Genomic DNA, 13,458 nt, shown 5'->3' with positions numbered 1-13,458 from the left:
TTCTTATGTGATTTAATTTAATACGCTTTGAATTTTTCGTATATGTTGACAAATTCAGAATATACCTATATTGTAGTAATTATTATAAAACAAATTGAATAGACGTGTTACTATCGTAGCATATGTATACTTTTAAGAGACTATGATTAATTAATCTGTTTTAAATTACAAGAAAAAAAAAGAGTCGGAGGTAAGAGTTCAATGGGTTGTCTTACGAGTTGTATTATCAAAATCAATTTCAATATTTATGGTCATCGTAACAAAGATATATAGATTTTTTTTTTTTTTTCAAAGATATATAGATTAGCGGAGACATTATACTAATTTTTTTTTCTTATGCATATGGTAGCTCTACAGTGACCATTCTCTTACGCCTAAACCATACCGAGAATAAAGAAGAATTAATGGTGATAATGCGTGGGGTTATGTATGTTGGTGAAGTCAAAAGCTTGTGGTTCGTGTGAAACCGACGCTAAATTTTCATTGGATTTAGCTTGGATTACATTTCAAGTTTTGCTTTTTTAATGATATAAAAGGTCCACATAAGAAGAAGCAGATAAATTCCATCATTGATTTTAACAGTATAATTTTGACTTTTAGGTTGCAAAAACACATATTCTATTATAACTCACGAAATAAAGATCAGTGGGATAATATATGAATCTTGTTACCATATAGTAAAAAATTTCCATGGTTTCATTATTGAAGATGTAATTTTTCACAGGGAAAAAAAAAACTCATTTTAGCTATTTGTTAGATTCCGTTTTCCAATCCCTATAAAGAAAAACATCAGATTCCTTCTTTGCCACTATACGACCATGTGAATCGACGTCCATCAACTCCCACAGCTTTTATCCAACGGCTGAGATACCGTTACAACTCTTTATCAACGAGGCCTATGTTTAGATTGGGCTCAGAGAGAGTCACAGGTACATCCACATACCACAATGTTGGATTTCAACGGCTGGTATAATAGCTAAATGTCTTGCTTGGAAAGAAGATAAACATGATTGCGAATTAATATTTTACTCAACCTCCAATAATTCACCAAACACACACATACAAACAAAAGACAATATCCGCACTAATTAGTCTCTCAAGGATGACAAAGAAAGGTTAGAAATTATAAATAAATAATGTGGCGTCAAGTTAATGTCTTCCGAGAGCAGTTTCAAGAATGGCATATCTCGAAAGAGCATCTCCAACGTTGAAAGAAACACTCCTCAAGATATATCGGTACGTACTACGCCACTAGCTCTCTCTTTCATTCTCCTATCCAATTTCATTTCCCGTTTTAGTAACAGCCGTAGCTAACAATCTTCTTTTCTGGTTTGGCTTCAATTTACATAAGATGATTTTGATTTGTTTCTGTCGGTAAGATTTTAGTACTAATTAATTATAATCTCCACGTCAACTGTACCGTAATTAAAGATCCACTATAAAGCAAAATAATGTTTCATTTTCCTTAAATCCATGGCAGTGCTGAGAAACCTATAGAGGTTGATCAACATTTCCACGAGTTTGGTTCGATTCAATATCACATCAAGGTATATTAATTATTTGTTTATAATAATTGATCTTAGCTTATTTGATTATACTACTGTGACACAATGTATAAAATATATGATATGGACGTGCAGTACTCGGTTTCGGATCCAAATATTGTGCATGTATCGACGTCAACGTTGCTTGAGACGCAAGGAGACGTGACACTAAAGGAGATTTCAAGTCACACTTATGAGGTGGTTAAGAATATTGCAGTTGGTGTGATTGATATTGTTGATCCACCAAAATTAGGGTTTCAATTAACTCTTGAGCTTCACCTTGATAATATTCCACGTGGCAAAGGTAATTAAAGCTCGTAATATTGTAATTTATAATTTCTTAATTATACATAAGTTCTCATCATTAATTTTTACTCTTTTTCCAACTGTAAGAAGCGATTAAAACCATTACACGGATTTCTGAAATACAAGCGTTAATATTAAGTAGCCAACTTAAAGAGATGCTGAGACATTTGAATTTTCAAGATGATTCACGAGCGATGAACAACAACAAAAGGCCCATCAGGATTGTTTATCACCCAAGTGAACCTTTCTACGTCTTTAAACAGGTTTGAGTTATTATTTATCTTACCAAATTTTTAGTCATTTGTTTGAGTTACGACTTACGCCAAACTAAATTGTATGATGAGAGTCAACATTTTCTCGAATGGTTCTTTCAGCCAGAGAAAATTACGGCGGTGTTTCCAATGAATTTTAAAGATAATTCGGATGTGGTCATCGCCACGTCATTCTTCCAGGTACAATTACAATGGATACATCATATACATTTGTGATCCAAAGAAAATTCCATAATGGGTACATATAGGAGAAATGTGCATTAAGTAAGACACTAATGTTGTATATATTTTGTCAAAAAAAAAATTGTTGAAAACATTGAAAAGGAACTAGTGGAAGTGGGAAGCCAAAAGGAAATGGGAAAGGCACCTCAATGTAGTTGGTCACCAATACCACCTCTCCAACTTAGAGGTGAACCGGTCCAAGACTTAACCACCAACTCTGGTTTTGTATCTTTTGGTACATTTCGTTTTTTCTTTTTCATCTGTTTATAATTATTACTTAAATTAGTCCAACGTTCTTTAATTACTATTATTATCTGCACTAATTTTAATCACTTTTTTTTGTCAAACAATAAATATATTCTTCTTATTGGTAGATATTACTTCACGGCACGTTGAAGGAAAGAGATTAGACAAAACGGTTTGGAACTTGCTAAATTTTTACGCATACGTAAAATATCATATAAAGGTACATTTGTGGTAAATTCTTTTCAGAAAGAAAAAAACTACTGTATAGTATTTGTATTCTTGTACCTGAAAAATTCTCAACCATTATTTATTGGATATAATTAGTGTTCGAGAGGATACATACAGAGAAGAATGAGAAAAAGAATGGACAGTTTAGTTAAGGTATGTTAATTATACATTACACATACGAGCTTACAACAAAATTAATACACATCTCATACACCTTAACTTACTTTTGTAAATTTTCATTATATACGCAGCTGCTAAATAACACAAGCCTAGAGGAAGAAGCTGCTCAAAATGGTATCCTTTTTGGTTGTTACCTCTCTATAATATAAGGTTTTTGTAACAATATTTTTTAAAAAAATAATTTTCTGTGTATATAAAATTGTATAGAAAACGGAAGATGCAGCAAATACGTAAAAGAGTTTGTGAAGGTACCAAAAGGCAAACTAATGATGAAACAAAGATGCAAGGAGATGACAAGAAGAGTTAAGATTAGTAAGTTCCGGATCAAAATCAACGGTTGTGCTCGGTTTCGATTCAATCAACGGTGGATGTCTTTCCCCAAATTCTCTTCGAATCCCTCTAGTAAATCATACACAAAACTCGACTAAGTATTGTGTCGACATGCTTCAAAGTTCAAACTTGACTTTGGAGAGCAATACGCGTTGATGAAGTATACAGTTATACATTAAAGTTTTCTTACGACAATTTTAGTTTTATTTATAGTTAGTTAAGAAAGAACATAAATAAACCTAATCAAGAGTTGGCATTGAATGAATGCAGCATGTTATTACGTAATAGCTACGTACAAGTATCATATTCATTCGTTTAACTTTTAAATGTAACCAATCAGCATGTGACAAAAAAGAAAAAGAAAATTGTGACCAATCAAACACATGCATATATAGAGATAATATTAAAGGCAAAAAAATGGTAATACAGAAATGTTTTGGGTGAATATGTGACGGCAGTATGTTTTTTCATATTTAAATACAGTAGTTATTTTCTGAATTTTTGGAGAGAATCTTCTTCTTTTTGTTTTTGGTATAAAATATTATTTATGCGTATCACATGTACTAAAACATCAATCTATTATTATCTCTTATAATTGTCCCACATTCAACCGCACACGGCACAGGTAAATCAGCAAATCGTTCCAGCCACGTGCATGGGACCATACGTGGTCACTTTACTCGATCGTCCTTTTTCTCTTTGCAATTAACAAAACTCCGATCTCAGAGACCTTTCACTCATTTGGCACGTCGGCACCGTCGTTGGTTCGACCATTGAGAGCAAGAAGTTCGAATTAGGTGACTTTGATTATCACTATCAATTCAACTACTGTATGCTCTCTATAGAATAATTAAGATGAAGTCAATTCTCGCAAACAAGACTTACCATAATACGATCTTATATATAACATATACATGTGATTGTATGCTATGATATATATGTACAAAATGAACGTACGACTGTATTTTATTTTTTTTGTTTTTCCCTTTTTCCCTTCGAATAACCAAGCACGTTGTTTTTTTTCCACCGATCTCCTGATTAAAAAAGTGGATAAAATTTTCAGCAAAATTAAAAATATCCAAGTGGACGGACCATATTATACAATCATATGTGATCATATTACTTGTCGTCTTTGTTTTCTTTTAAATGTTTGCACCACAACGTCACGACACGTGTTATTTGCACATATCGATCGTCCTTTCTTCTTACTTATAAAGAACCTACCTAAACCATAATATCAATGTTGTACGTCTTTCACATAAGAAGAAACTGAGAGAGCATCTTCAATTATTTAACAACTTACTTACTTACCCAAGAGATACGACCAGTAAGAAAAAAAAAAAGAGAATGGGAGGAGAGGCAGAGGCTTTGGCCACCACGGCGCCGTTAGCTCCGGTGACCAGTCAGCGAAAAGTACGGAATGATCTGGAGGAAACATTACCAAAACCTTGTAAGTGCGATTGTCCAAATTATTAACGAGTTTCATGTGTAACTAATTAATAAGTATCTAGCGAAAATTGAAATCAAATCACAGCATACTGATAAGTAATAAACATGAAAAAATCGTTAAGGTTATCAAGTTTAAAATCATTTTTTCCCTAAGTTATTGTGAGAACATGAGCAATACATTATCCAAGTTTTATGCTAAGCAAAGGTTAGTGTGTTTTTTCATGTTGTTGTCATAACTCAAAATGAAAAACAGATATGGCAAGAGCATTAGCAGCTCCAGATACAGAGCATCCAAATGGAACAGAAGGTCACGACAGCAAAGGAATGAGTGTTATGCAACAACATGCTGCTTTCTTTGACCAAAACGGCGACGGTATCGTCTATCCTTGGGAGACTTACAAGGGTAATTCACCTTTTTTCTTAATCCTCAGAACAGGAAAAGAAAGAAAATCAAATATCTATTATAAAATGTATCTCGTTTTGTAGGGTTTCGTGACCTTGGTTTCAACCCAATCTCATCTCTCTTTTGGTGCATATTCATAAACCTAGCGTTTAGCTACGTTACGCTTCCGGTATGGCAAACAAATTTTAAGACTACCCTTCCAATATAATTATAATAATAACTATGATTAATATATTAATTTTTGTCAACTTTATGTAATTAGAGTTGGTTGCCATCACCACTATTGCCTGTTTATATCGACAACATACACAAAGCCAAACATGGGAGTGATTCAAGCACCTACGACACCGAAGGGAGGTAACATTTAAAAATACTCAACAGCTTCAGAATGGAATATTCAATATTACTCAATCCGAAAATTTGCTAATTGTTTGTAGGTACGTCCCGGTTAATCTCGAGAACATATTTAGCAAATACGCGCTCACGATTAAGGATAAGTTATCATTTAAAGAGGTTTGGAGCTTAACCGAAGGAAATCGAATGGCAATGGATCCTTTTGGATGGTTAGTAACTAGCATTCTTTGGTTCTTATTTGATGATACATGCATGTGTATTAACTGGTCGTGGTGTTTGTTTTTGTTGGTTGTGGCAGGATTTCAAATAAAGTTGAATGGATACTACTCTATATCCTTGCAAAGGACGAGGAAGGTTTCATTTCTAAAGAAGCTGTGAGAGGTTGCTTTGATGGAAGTTTATTTGAATATTGTGCTAAAAAGAATGAAGAGAGAGCCAATTCTCGCAAACAAGACTAAGAATTTGTTTAGTTATCAATGAATAAAGCTTGGTGTCATTTAATCTTTGTCTTGTTACTCAATCTATGGATTTGTATAATGTGTTTGTAAACTCTGTCTATGTACCAAAGTAATAAATAAGAGAAGATGTTTAGTAATCTTTACCTTTCGGTCTTAATAAGTAGAGAAGTGTTGTTTTGGGCCTTTTGGTTCTGTATAAATGTTGTTCTTACAATTTCATTAAAGGGTTCATTAATTCATTTCTTCACGATTGAAACGCTTAATGGGCTCTGTTATGGGCCTTAAAAGGCCTTTAGTTAGGTTTGGGGTTTAAACACTAATCCCCTTCTTCTCCTTCATTTTTGCTTCTTCGATCAGACACCCGAAACCCTTAAGCTCTCGAGCCGTCGAAAATGTCGAAGCGAGGTTTGTCTTTTCAATTCCAAATTTCCAAGCCTTCCTCTTTCGTATTTGTTACATTTTTAGTTTCGGTTTTGAATGTTTGAAAGTTTGAACTCTTTATCTCGATTTCTCCAATTGACTTCAACAAAAATGAAAAAAAAAATATGATTGTGGTCTACTCATAGGATCTGATTTATTCAGTTAGACAGCTCATAATTAGAAGTATTGAACTTTGATATTCATTCATAAGATGTTATGTTCTTGAAAACATAAACTGGTAAATGATTCAGAGTTTTGCTCTAATGGTGGTTGTTGGGTTTGATTAGGACGTGGAGGAACGTCTGGTAACAAATTCAGGATGTCACTTGGTCTGCCCGTTGCAGCCACAGTGAACTGTGCAGACAACACTGGTGCCAAGAACCTTTACATCATTTCGGTTAAAGGTATCAAAGGTCGTCTCAATCGATTGCCTTCTGCTTGTGTTGGTGACATGGTCATGGCCACTGTCAAGAAAGGTAAACCAGACCTCAGGAAAAAGGTTCTCCCTGCTGTGATTGTTAGGCAACGTAAGCCATGGCGCCGAAAGGACGGTGTTTTCATGTACTTTGAAGGTAATTTTCCAGTTGCAATTCACAGTTTCTTGAGTTGAATTTTAATGGTAATGAGATTGATACTGATTTTCAATTCTTGGATTGTAGATAATGCTGGAGTGATTGTGAATCCTAAGGGAGAAATGAAAGGTACTACAGTCTGTTTTTTCGATCAGTTCATTGTCAAAACACATTTGGCATTACACTATTTTCTGAAATGTGTTGGGTTTGTTTTTCTGTTTTCAGGTTCTGCGATTACTGGACCCATTGGGAAAGAGTGTGCTGATCTCTGGCCAAGGATTGCTAGTGCTGCTAACGCCATTGTCTGAAGATTCATGAATCACTTGCTAGTTATGTATCTGCTTCAACGAAACTTTAAGTAGTTGATGTTTTGGATGTTTTAACATTTAAGTAGAGACAAAGAATCTTTTGTGAGCTTAAAGACATATTTCAGTCTTGATTTCTAAGAGATTTTGCTTATTTTGTTCCAGTTTCTAGCTTGACATCAACGAAAACCATTTGATCTGAGGTGACAATTTTTATGTGAGGGTTAACATGTGTTTAAAAGTTCTCTGCTGGTGATCTAACTGCGTAAAGTTGGAAGGTAATTTGTAGAAGAAACTCTATACAAAACCAGAATTGTCAAAACCAGAAGTCAGAATTTACATTTCACACACCTTTTGAAATCAATACCAAAGCTCACACACATATGATTCGAGTAAAGAGACATTGATATAACTTTCTATAAAAAAAATAGATTTAAACAAAAAGCCAAAAATGAACACAAAAATAATGATTGAATAACTACTAATTTGTAGGTATTATTAACTCAAGAACCCACTAAAACTATGAAGGCTGAGTTTTACCTATCTTACTTTGTGCAATCCGTTCTTTTGCTAGTTAAGCGTCTGTACACTTCTTTGACCACCATGGCCGGAGTCTCTGGCTTTGGCTATGAATGTATGCTAAAGCAATGGAAAAAGATTGCAAAACAGATATCTTTGCTTGAGATTGGACGAAGTAGAGACCATCACGAACATTCATGATCCTTAGTCCAGGGCTTCCCTGCATCAGTCCCTGATACACATACACAAGAAAATTAATCGAATTTCGGAGTCAACATGACCAAGATTGAGTTTCCCTCTAGTCTGCATGAAACTTTTCATTTATTCTCTGATGTATGGGTGAGGAGATGATAAATGGATCTTAGTGTTACCTCTGTGAAGAGCTCAAAAAGAGTGCACTGGCCTTCATTTTGGTCTTTTCGTGTTTGGCCTTTAAGGACAGTTAAGGGGCAACCCAAGTCCCATCCAGAGCAATCACAGCCTCCACCAGAATTCCATCTCTGAATCAAGCTCGACGGACCACCGTTTCTATTTCTCGGCCCTCCGTGAATTCCTGAAGGAATGACAACATCTATGCTTGTCGAATGCTTAGAATGATTAGAAGCTTCCTTGGTTCGAGCTAAGGGAGTTTTCTTGAGAAACTTCATGCCCCAGCCTCCAACTTTTTCGACTTCTTCTTCTTCTTCCTCCAAGGGAAACTGTTCTCTCACAACAATAGCTGAGGTTTCAAGATTTGGTGGAAGGTCATTATCTAGCAAACTTACAGGTTCAAGATCGTGGTCTGGTTCTTGAAATGGCTCCCACGAACAAAAATCCGGGATGGAGCTTGTTCTACTGAATCGAGAGATACTTCTTTGCCTTGAAGTGCGTGCGGTGTTTTTGATCGCATCAACGACTTTCTTAGGCAATCCTCTATTTTTCCTGATATCATTGGGGCACAGTAACTGCGGATTCCCACCACTGCTGAAAAGAACAAACTGTCTCTCTACTGTTTTTTCATTCGTGGACGAGACAGAAATCAAAGTGGATACAGTCAGTTTACCAACCAAATGTTGCTGTTCAGATCCGCGGCCTTTCTTCAAATGGATCAAATATGAATAGTCTAGCGAACTACGGTCGAACCCTGACCCAACATGACTAGTGCTTAAGCTAGCTACATAGATCTCTTTCTGATCATCCAATGAGAAAACAAAGTGAGGTGTCTTGTTGTCTTTCATAGTGAACTGAAGTGCTCCTTGAGAAACTGTGGAAGACGGAGACAACCATGAAGAAGATTGCTCAGAAGAAGAAGAAGTCATTGAGTTTGTGCTAGACAAAGAGACCGTCTTTCTAGGCATGTTTCCAGGTTTATATCTCTGAAATTGCGAATCCAGGATGTCTTTTTCCTCTATCTTCCTCACAACATCACATGAAACCAACTCGTTTTCACCATAATCATCTCGACTTGCCCTGCTATTCATATCATCACCATCGAATGCTTCAAGATCTTGTAACAAAGGCTTATTAAGCATATGTGTAACCCTCTTGCAACCTATAATTGCGCGGCTAATGACTGGACTGCCCGAATCATCAACCAAGGGAAGATCAAACACAAGGCGAGCAACATTTTCTTTGGGGATCACAGGTGAATCGAAGTGACGTGAAGAAATACTCATCTTTGAACCTACAAGATTCAAAGAAAGGCTGCAACTGGCTGACTTAAACGCACTGATATTAATCAGCTCGAGGCATCGTCGGAGATACTTCTCGTCTAATGACACCAGATGCCTTGGGATCTTGTTATCAAAGAAACTAGTCGCACGAGTAAACGACCCCTTGGGACCGTTTTTAACAATCTGTAACCACTTTCCACTGTTTGCAACTACACTACATTGCTGCCTTTTCTGGCTCAGCAATGTTCCTGACTTCCATAAACCATATTCCCCAGGCGGATTCTCATCAATGTCCAGTGAATCTTCAAGCTCAGAATCATCCTTCTGAGAATCAGGAGCAATACTCCCCATTGTTAGCTCGCCCACTTAAAACAAAAGCCGAGAAAATTTTAATTTCCCATTCTATTATACGAATTCGAGGTACACCCTAGAACACTTCCAAATATCTGAAAGACAAACATGAACAGAGCAGAATGAGAATGTAACTCGGAATGCATTAATAAGCACAAGATTTTAGCTTAAGTTAGCAACTCTTGTGGACAATACGACAACCTCATTTGGTTATATTATCGAAATAATGCAGAATACCAAATGTAGTGTGAATCTACTATATTTCAAACAAAAGCCGAATTAGAGACTCTTAATGCAACAAAGCTAATTTGCTGAAAAGTCAGAGGTTTTATTAAAAAAAACTATACCTAATCTCTTACCTAAAAGCAACAAAAAGCTAAAAACGAAGAACCCTACACAAGCAAATTGACAATCAAATAAAAGCTTGAATTTTTAGATGTACCCCATTAATTGGAGGAAAAAGCTAAACTTTGATAGGAGTTTACACGCTCGACGGAAACATTGGAGGATTTTAGCACCTAACTCAAGTAAACAGAGAAAACTACAGAAGGAGTAGTAAGTTTAACTCAGGATTGGACCTAGAAGCTAAAATTCTCTGTATCACTTCCTTTACCTAAGCTAATTCAGAGGTCCATGATTGTTCAACTTTGGTCCAAGAAGAAGGAACCAGCAACAAAGGTAGTAAATTACACAATAACTCCATGAACTGATTCTGAAAAATCAAACCTTTAAATGTTTTACCTGGATGGGAGAAGAAGTTATTGGATCGAAGAGTAATCTCAAATGGGTACCAAAGCAATCTCCTCCGCCAATTCTGGATTGTTGCGGATCTTCTTTCTTATGTATCTCCAAAATTACCCCTTAAAGAGGAAACAGAGAAAAAAGAAACAAAATTTATGCTTCTTATAAGCAATTATGAGTTGGAGGGGAATAAGAAGAAAGTGGGAAAAGCTTTGGAAGCAAGAGTTTTGTTTTTCTGGGTTCGTAATGAGAGAGAGAGGAGAGAGGGGGGGGGGTGGTGGTGGTTTCACTAAGGCACGTTAATGTCTGACTAGTAAGTAAGTACCAATGGAGACGAAAGAGAAAAAGGAACGTCTTTTTTTTATGCGTGTGTGTGTGGTGTGACCTTGACTATGGCCACTACTACTAATAAGGAAGGGGCTTCTTACAAAACGAGGACCCACTTCTTGTGTGTTGTGTTTCTTTCCTTTTTTCTTCTCTTTCGTCCAAAGCTCGAGTGTGATTAGGGTTGATTAAAGTGTGGGATTAAGGGTGAGTGAGCTGGTGGGCACGATCGAGAGAGAGAGAGAGTGAGGAATCTAAAGGAAGGTGGTAGTGATGGCTACTTGTTGGCGATAAAAAGCAGGAAGACTATAGAAGTTACTGTTTCAGAGTGGTCTCACATTTTATTCTCATTTTTCTTCTATTCACTTTTTTTTTTCTTTTTTTTTATATTCACTATTTCTTCCTTTTTTCTCTATTTCAATAAAGTTTTGTGTATAATTTTTTTCTAAAATTAAAAAATGTTAGTCATATGGATAATATATAGTGGATCAAAACAAATTAGTCCACCCATCGTTCATACGATTAGGTTTTGATTTGGACGTTTTATATGTAGTCTCGTTTCACATTAAAGAAAACAAATTGCTAACAATATTAGTCGGATCTTGAATATTTTGGATAACCATTGTTGAATATTAAAAAAAAAAATTGAGATTATTTTACCAAGACCGGATCAATTTTTTTTTCTATATATATATATATATATATATAATTACTTTTGTATTTTTAGCTATATATTTCGTTTCTATTTAATATGAGTTGGGCAAAAACGACAGAAATGGTACTAATTATCAAACATTTAGTTACGCATTAAAAGAAGAAATAATAATAAATTTCAAGCATGTAGAATATGAATTTTCAACAAAGTTTCTAAAGTCTCTAGTTAGTTTTCTAATTTGTTTATTGTTAGATTTTAACAAATACGTACTAAACAAGGTAAGACTAACATCATCGAGAAAATAAGAGGTTTCTAAATTGTATGCTTGCGTTCTAAAAACGTCAGTTATATATATATGTATACAATAATGGCAAAAATTAAACAATCATAATGTTTGAAAATTTTATTAGAAAAAACCAAACTCTACAATACATATTTTGCCTTTTTATATACATGATTAAACTATTTGGAAATATTTGGAGGCTTTAGAACATATATGTGATATTTTATGTACCGAATAATGAGAATCTATGGACCAACCAACAAAATTACAAAACTATCTTGTCTCATATCGGACCATGAGCTTTCCTGCACATGATTGACTCGACCATTTTGTTGCTTCTTTACTTCATCATAAATTTCAAATTTTCAAATACGTAAATCTCTCGCGATATATGATAATAATAATGCAGTGAAGTTTAGTTCCACTACATATGTGTATTATTCTTCTTGAATATCGTAAAATGTCAGTCTCAATAATTCATCTAAAAGACTATATCATATTTTAGTAAATATATATGTCTACATGACTTTAAATATTAGTGTAAACTCAGTCGACCTACCGTGTTACTGTTATTATAAAACTGATGCTCTGGTTTGAATTATCTAAGATACTCTCTTCCACCAAATCCGGTCCGTATGTTTGCTCTAGCCGTGTTAAGCGTCAACCATAATATATGTTTTTTTCATGCATGTGTTTAGTACTTGGATTATATAGTTCGTTAGTTTTGTCTGGTCTAAAATCATATTTATTGATATTCTTATTTTGTTAAACACACGTGTAGATGTCCTGGAAAATAAGTTAGAAAATAGATTCAATGTTGATAAGATATTATCGTGATCAAGTTGTGTAATTAGTCTATATTTTTATAGATCAAGATCGGATGTTTAATTTATCAAAAGACTCGTGAATTTTATTGGCATCGTGAATTAGTCTATATTTCTAAACCGTTTAATTATTGGCATCGTGAATTTTATAATCCATTATTGGACTATTAGGAGACTCGATTAAACGATACATTAAGGGACCAAAACAGTAATGAAATCACTTTGTTTTTCTTACACCGAAAAATACATTATTATGGCCGTAAGTTTAGAATACTGTATTTATCGTGTTTATAAGTCAAATGACATAGTTTCAAGTTTCAACTCTTGAATATACACAGTTTTATAGGATAAATATAAAATAAAAACAACAGATTTCTGCTGGACCTTTCAAATGGGTCGTTGTCATCATTTTACCTCTAAAGTCAAAATCCCTATATTTTAATCTTTGCCTTTTATGTGTTTGGTTCGAAATCATTGACCTAGTCGCCATTTATATTTTTAACAGTCTTTGGTTAGAACTTATTAAGTCAATTTTAGCATAAGGGTTTTCACTTTTCAGTAATATACGAAGAAAAATAATATAATCAAGACAATGCACTGTATTCAAAGCTAATACAATTTTTTCTTCCTCAACCCATTGGGAAATTATGGTATGTACGAGTACGATCCTCATTTATGCGCATGTAAAGTTGTCGATCGTTTGAGTTGAGCTCTACAATCTTCATAAATGATAGCTACAAAGGAGGCCTTTAAATCGATCTTTAACACACTGTTGGCCCAGTCCAACATTTTGATAAAAACAAAGCCCACTAATTGCTTT

At 34.7% G+C, this 13,458-nt stretch overlaps 4 protein-coding genes across 6 annotated transcripts; 3 read left to right on the top strand and 1 right to left on the bottom strand.

Moving 5' to 3' along the window:
• The first annotated feature begins 1,112 nt into the window (after positions 1 to 1,112).
• On the top strand, positions 1,113 to 3,613 carry LOC17888055 (actin-related protein 2/3 complex subunit 2B). 3 transcript variants are annotated; one of them, XM_006294365.2, is made up of 11 exons: positions 1,113 to 1,236; positions 1,352 to 1,374; positions 1,481 to 1,547; positions 1,641 to 1,848; positions 1,941 to 2,113; positions 2,225 to 2,302; positions 2,447 to 2,579; positions 2,719 to 2,810; positions 2,915 to 2,971; positions 3,070 to 3,112; positions 3,206 to 3,613. In XM_006294365.2, exons 1-11 carry the CDS (start codon positions 1,153 to 1,155, stop codon positions 3,424 to 3,426), a joined length of 1,179 nt encoding a protein of 392 aa, XP_006294427.2. In that variant the 5' UTR covers positions 1,113 to 1,152; the 3' UTR covers positions 3,427 to 3,613. The 3 variants fall into 3 exon arrangements, with proteins under 3 accessions (XP_006294427.2, XP_023640589.1, XP_006294429.1); XM_023784821.1 differs by having other exon boundaries at positions 1,938 to 2,113; XM_006294367.2 differs by lacking the exon at positions 1,352 to 1,374 and having other exon boundaries at positions 1,938 to 2,113.
• A 973-nt stretch (positions 3,614 to 4,586) lies between these two features.
• Positions 4,587 to 6,135, top strand: LOC17890180 (probable peroxygenase 3). The gene is made up of 6 exons (XM_006294846.2): positions 4,587 to 4,778; positions 5,031 to 5,180; positions 5,264 to 5,349; positions 5,443 to 5,537; positions 5,618 to 5,743; positions 5,833 to 6,135. Exons 1-6 carry the CDS (start codon positions 4,676 to 4,678, stop codon positions 5,990 to 5,992), a joined length of 720 nt encoding a protein of 239 aa, XP_006294908.1. The 5' UTR covers positions 4,587 to 4,675; the 3' UTR covers positions 5,993 to 6,135.
• A 179-nt stretch (positions 6,136 to 6,314) lies between these two features.
• On the top strand, positions 6,315 to 7,453 carry LOC17889303 (60S ribosomal protein L23). Its single transcript, XM_006295139.2, has 4 exons — positions 6,315 to 6,397; positions 6,700 to 6,984; positions 7,072 to 7,113; positions 7,210 to 7,453. The coding sequence occupies exons 1-4, from the start codon at positions 6,385 to 6,387 to the stop codon at positions 7,290 to 7,292; spliced, it is 423 nt and encodes a 140-aa protein (XP_006295201.1). The 5' UTR covers positions 6,315 to 6,384; the 3' UTR covers positions 7,293 to 7,453.
• Positions 7,454 to 7,571: 118 nt separating this feature from the next.
• LOC17889718 lies at positions 7,572 to 11,028 on the bottom strand. The gene is made up of 3 exons (XM_006293802.2): positions 10,553 to 11,028; positions 8,180 to 9,906; positions 7,572 to 8,040 (listed from the first exon to the last, which is right to left on the bottom strand). The coding sequence occupies exons 2-3, from the start codon at positions 9,809 to 9,811 to the stop codon at positions 7,864 to 7,866; spliced, it is 1,809 nt and encodes a 602-aa protein (XP_006293864.1). The 5' UTR covers positions 9,812 to 9,906; positions 10,553 to 11,028; the 3' UTR covers positions 7,572 to 7,863.
• Positions 11,029 to 13,458: the final 2,430 nt, after the last annotated feature.

Source organism: Capsella rubella, unplaced genomic scaffold, assembly GCF_000375325.1.
Source record: "Capsella rubella cultivar Monte Gargano unplaced genomic scaffold, Caprub1_0 scaffold_4, whole genome shotgun sequence".
In the NCBI taxonomy this organism is placed as follows: Eukaryota; Viridiplantae; Streptophyta; class Magnoliopsida; order Brassicales; family Brassicaceae; genus Capsella; species Capsella rubella.
Note: the sequence above shows the minus strand (reverse complement) of the source record. Positions and strands in the feature narration are given on the sequence as shown.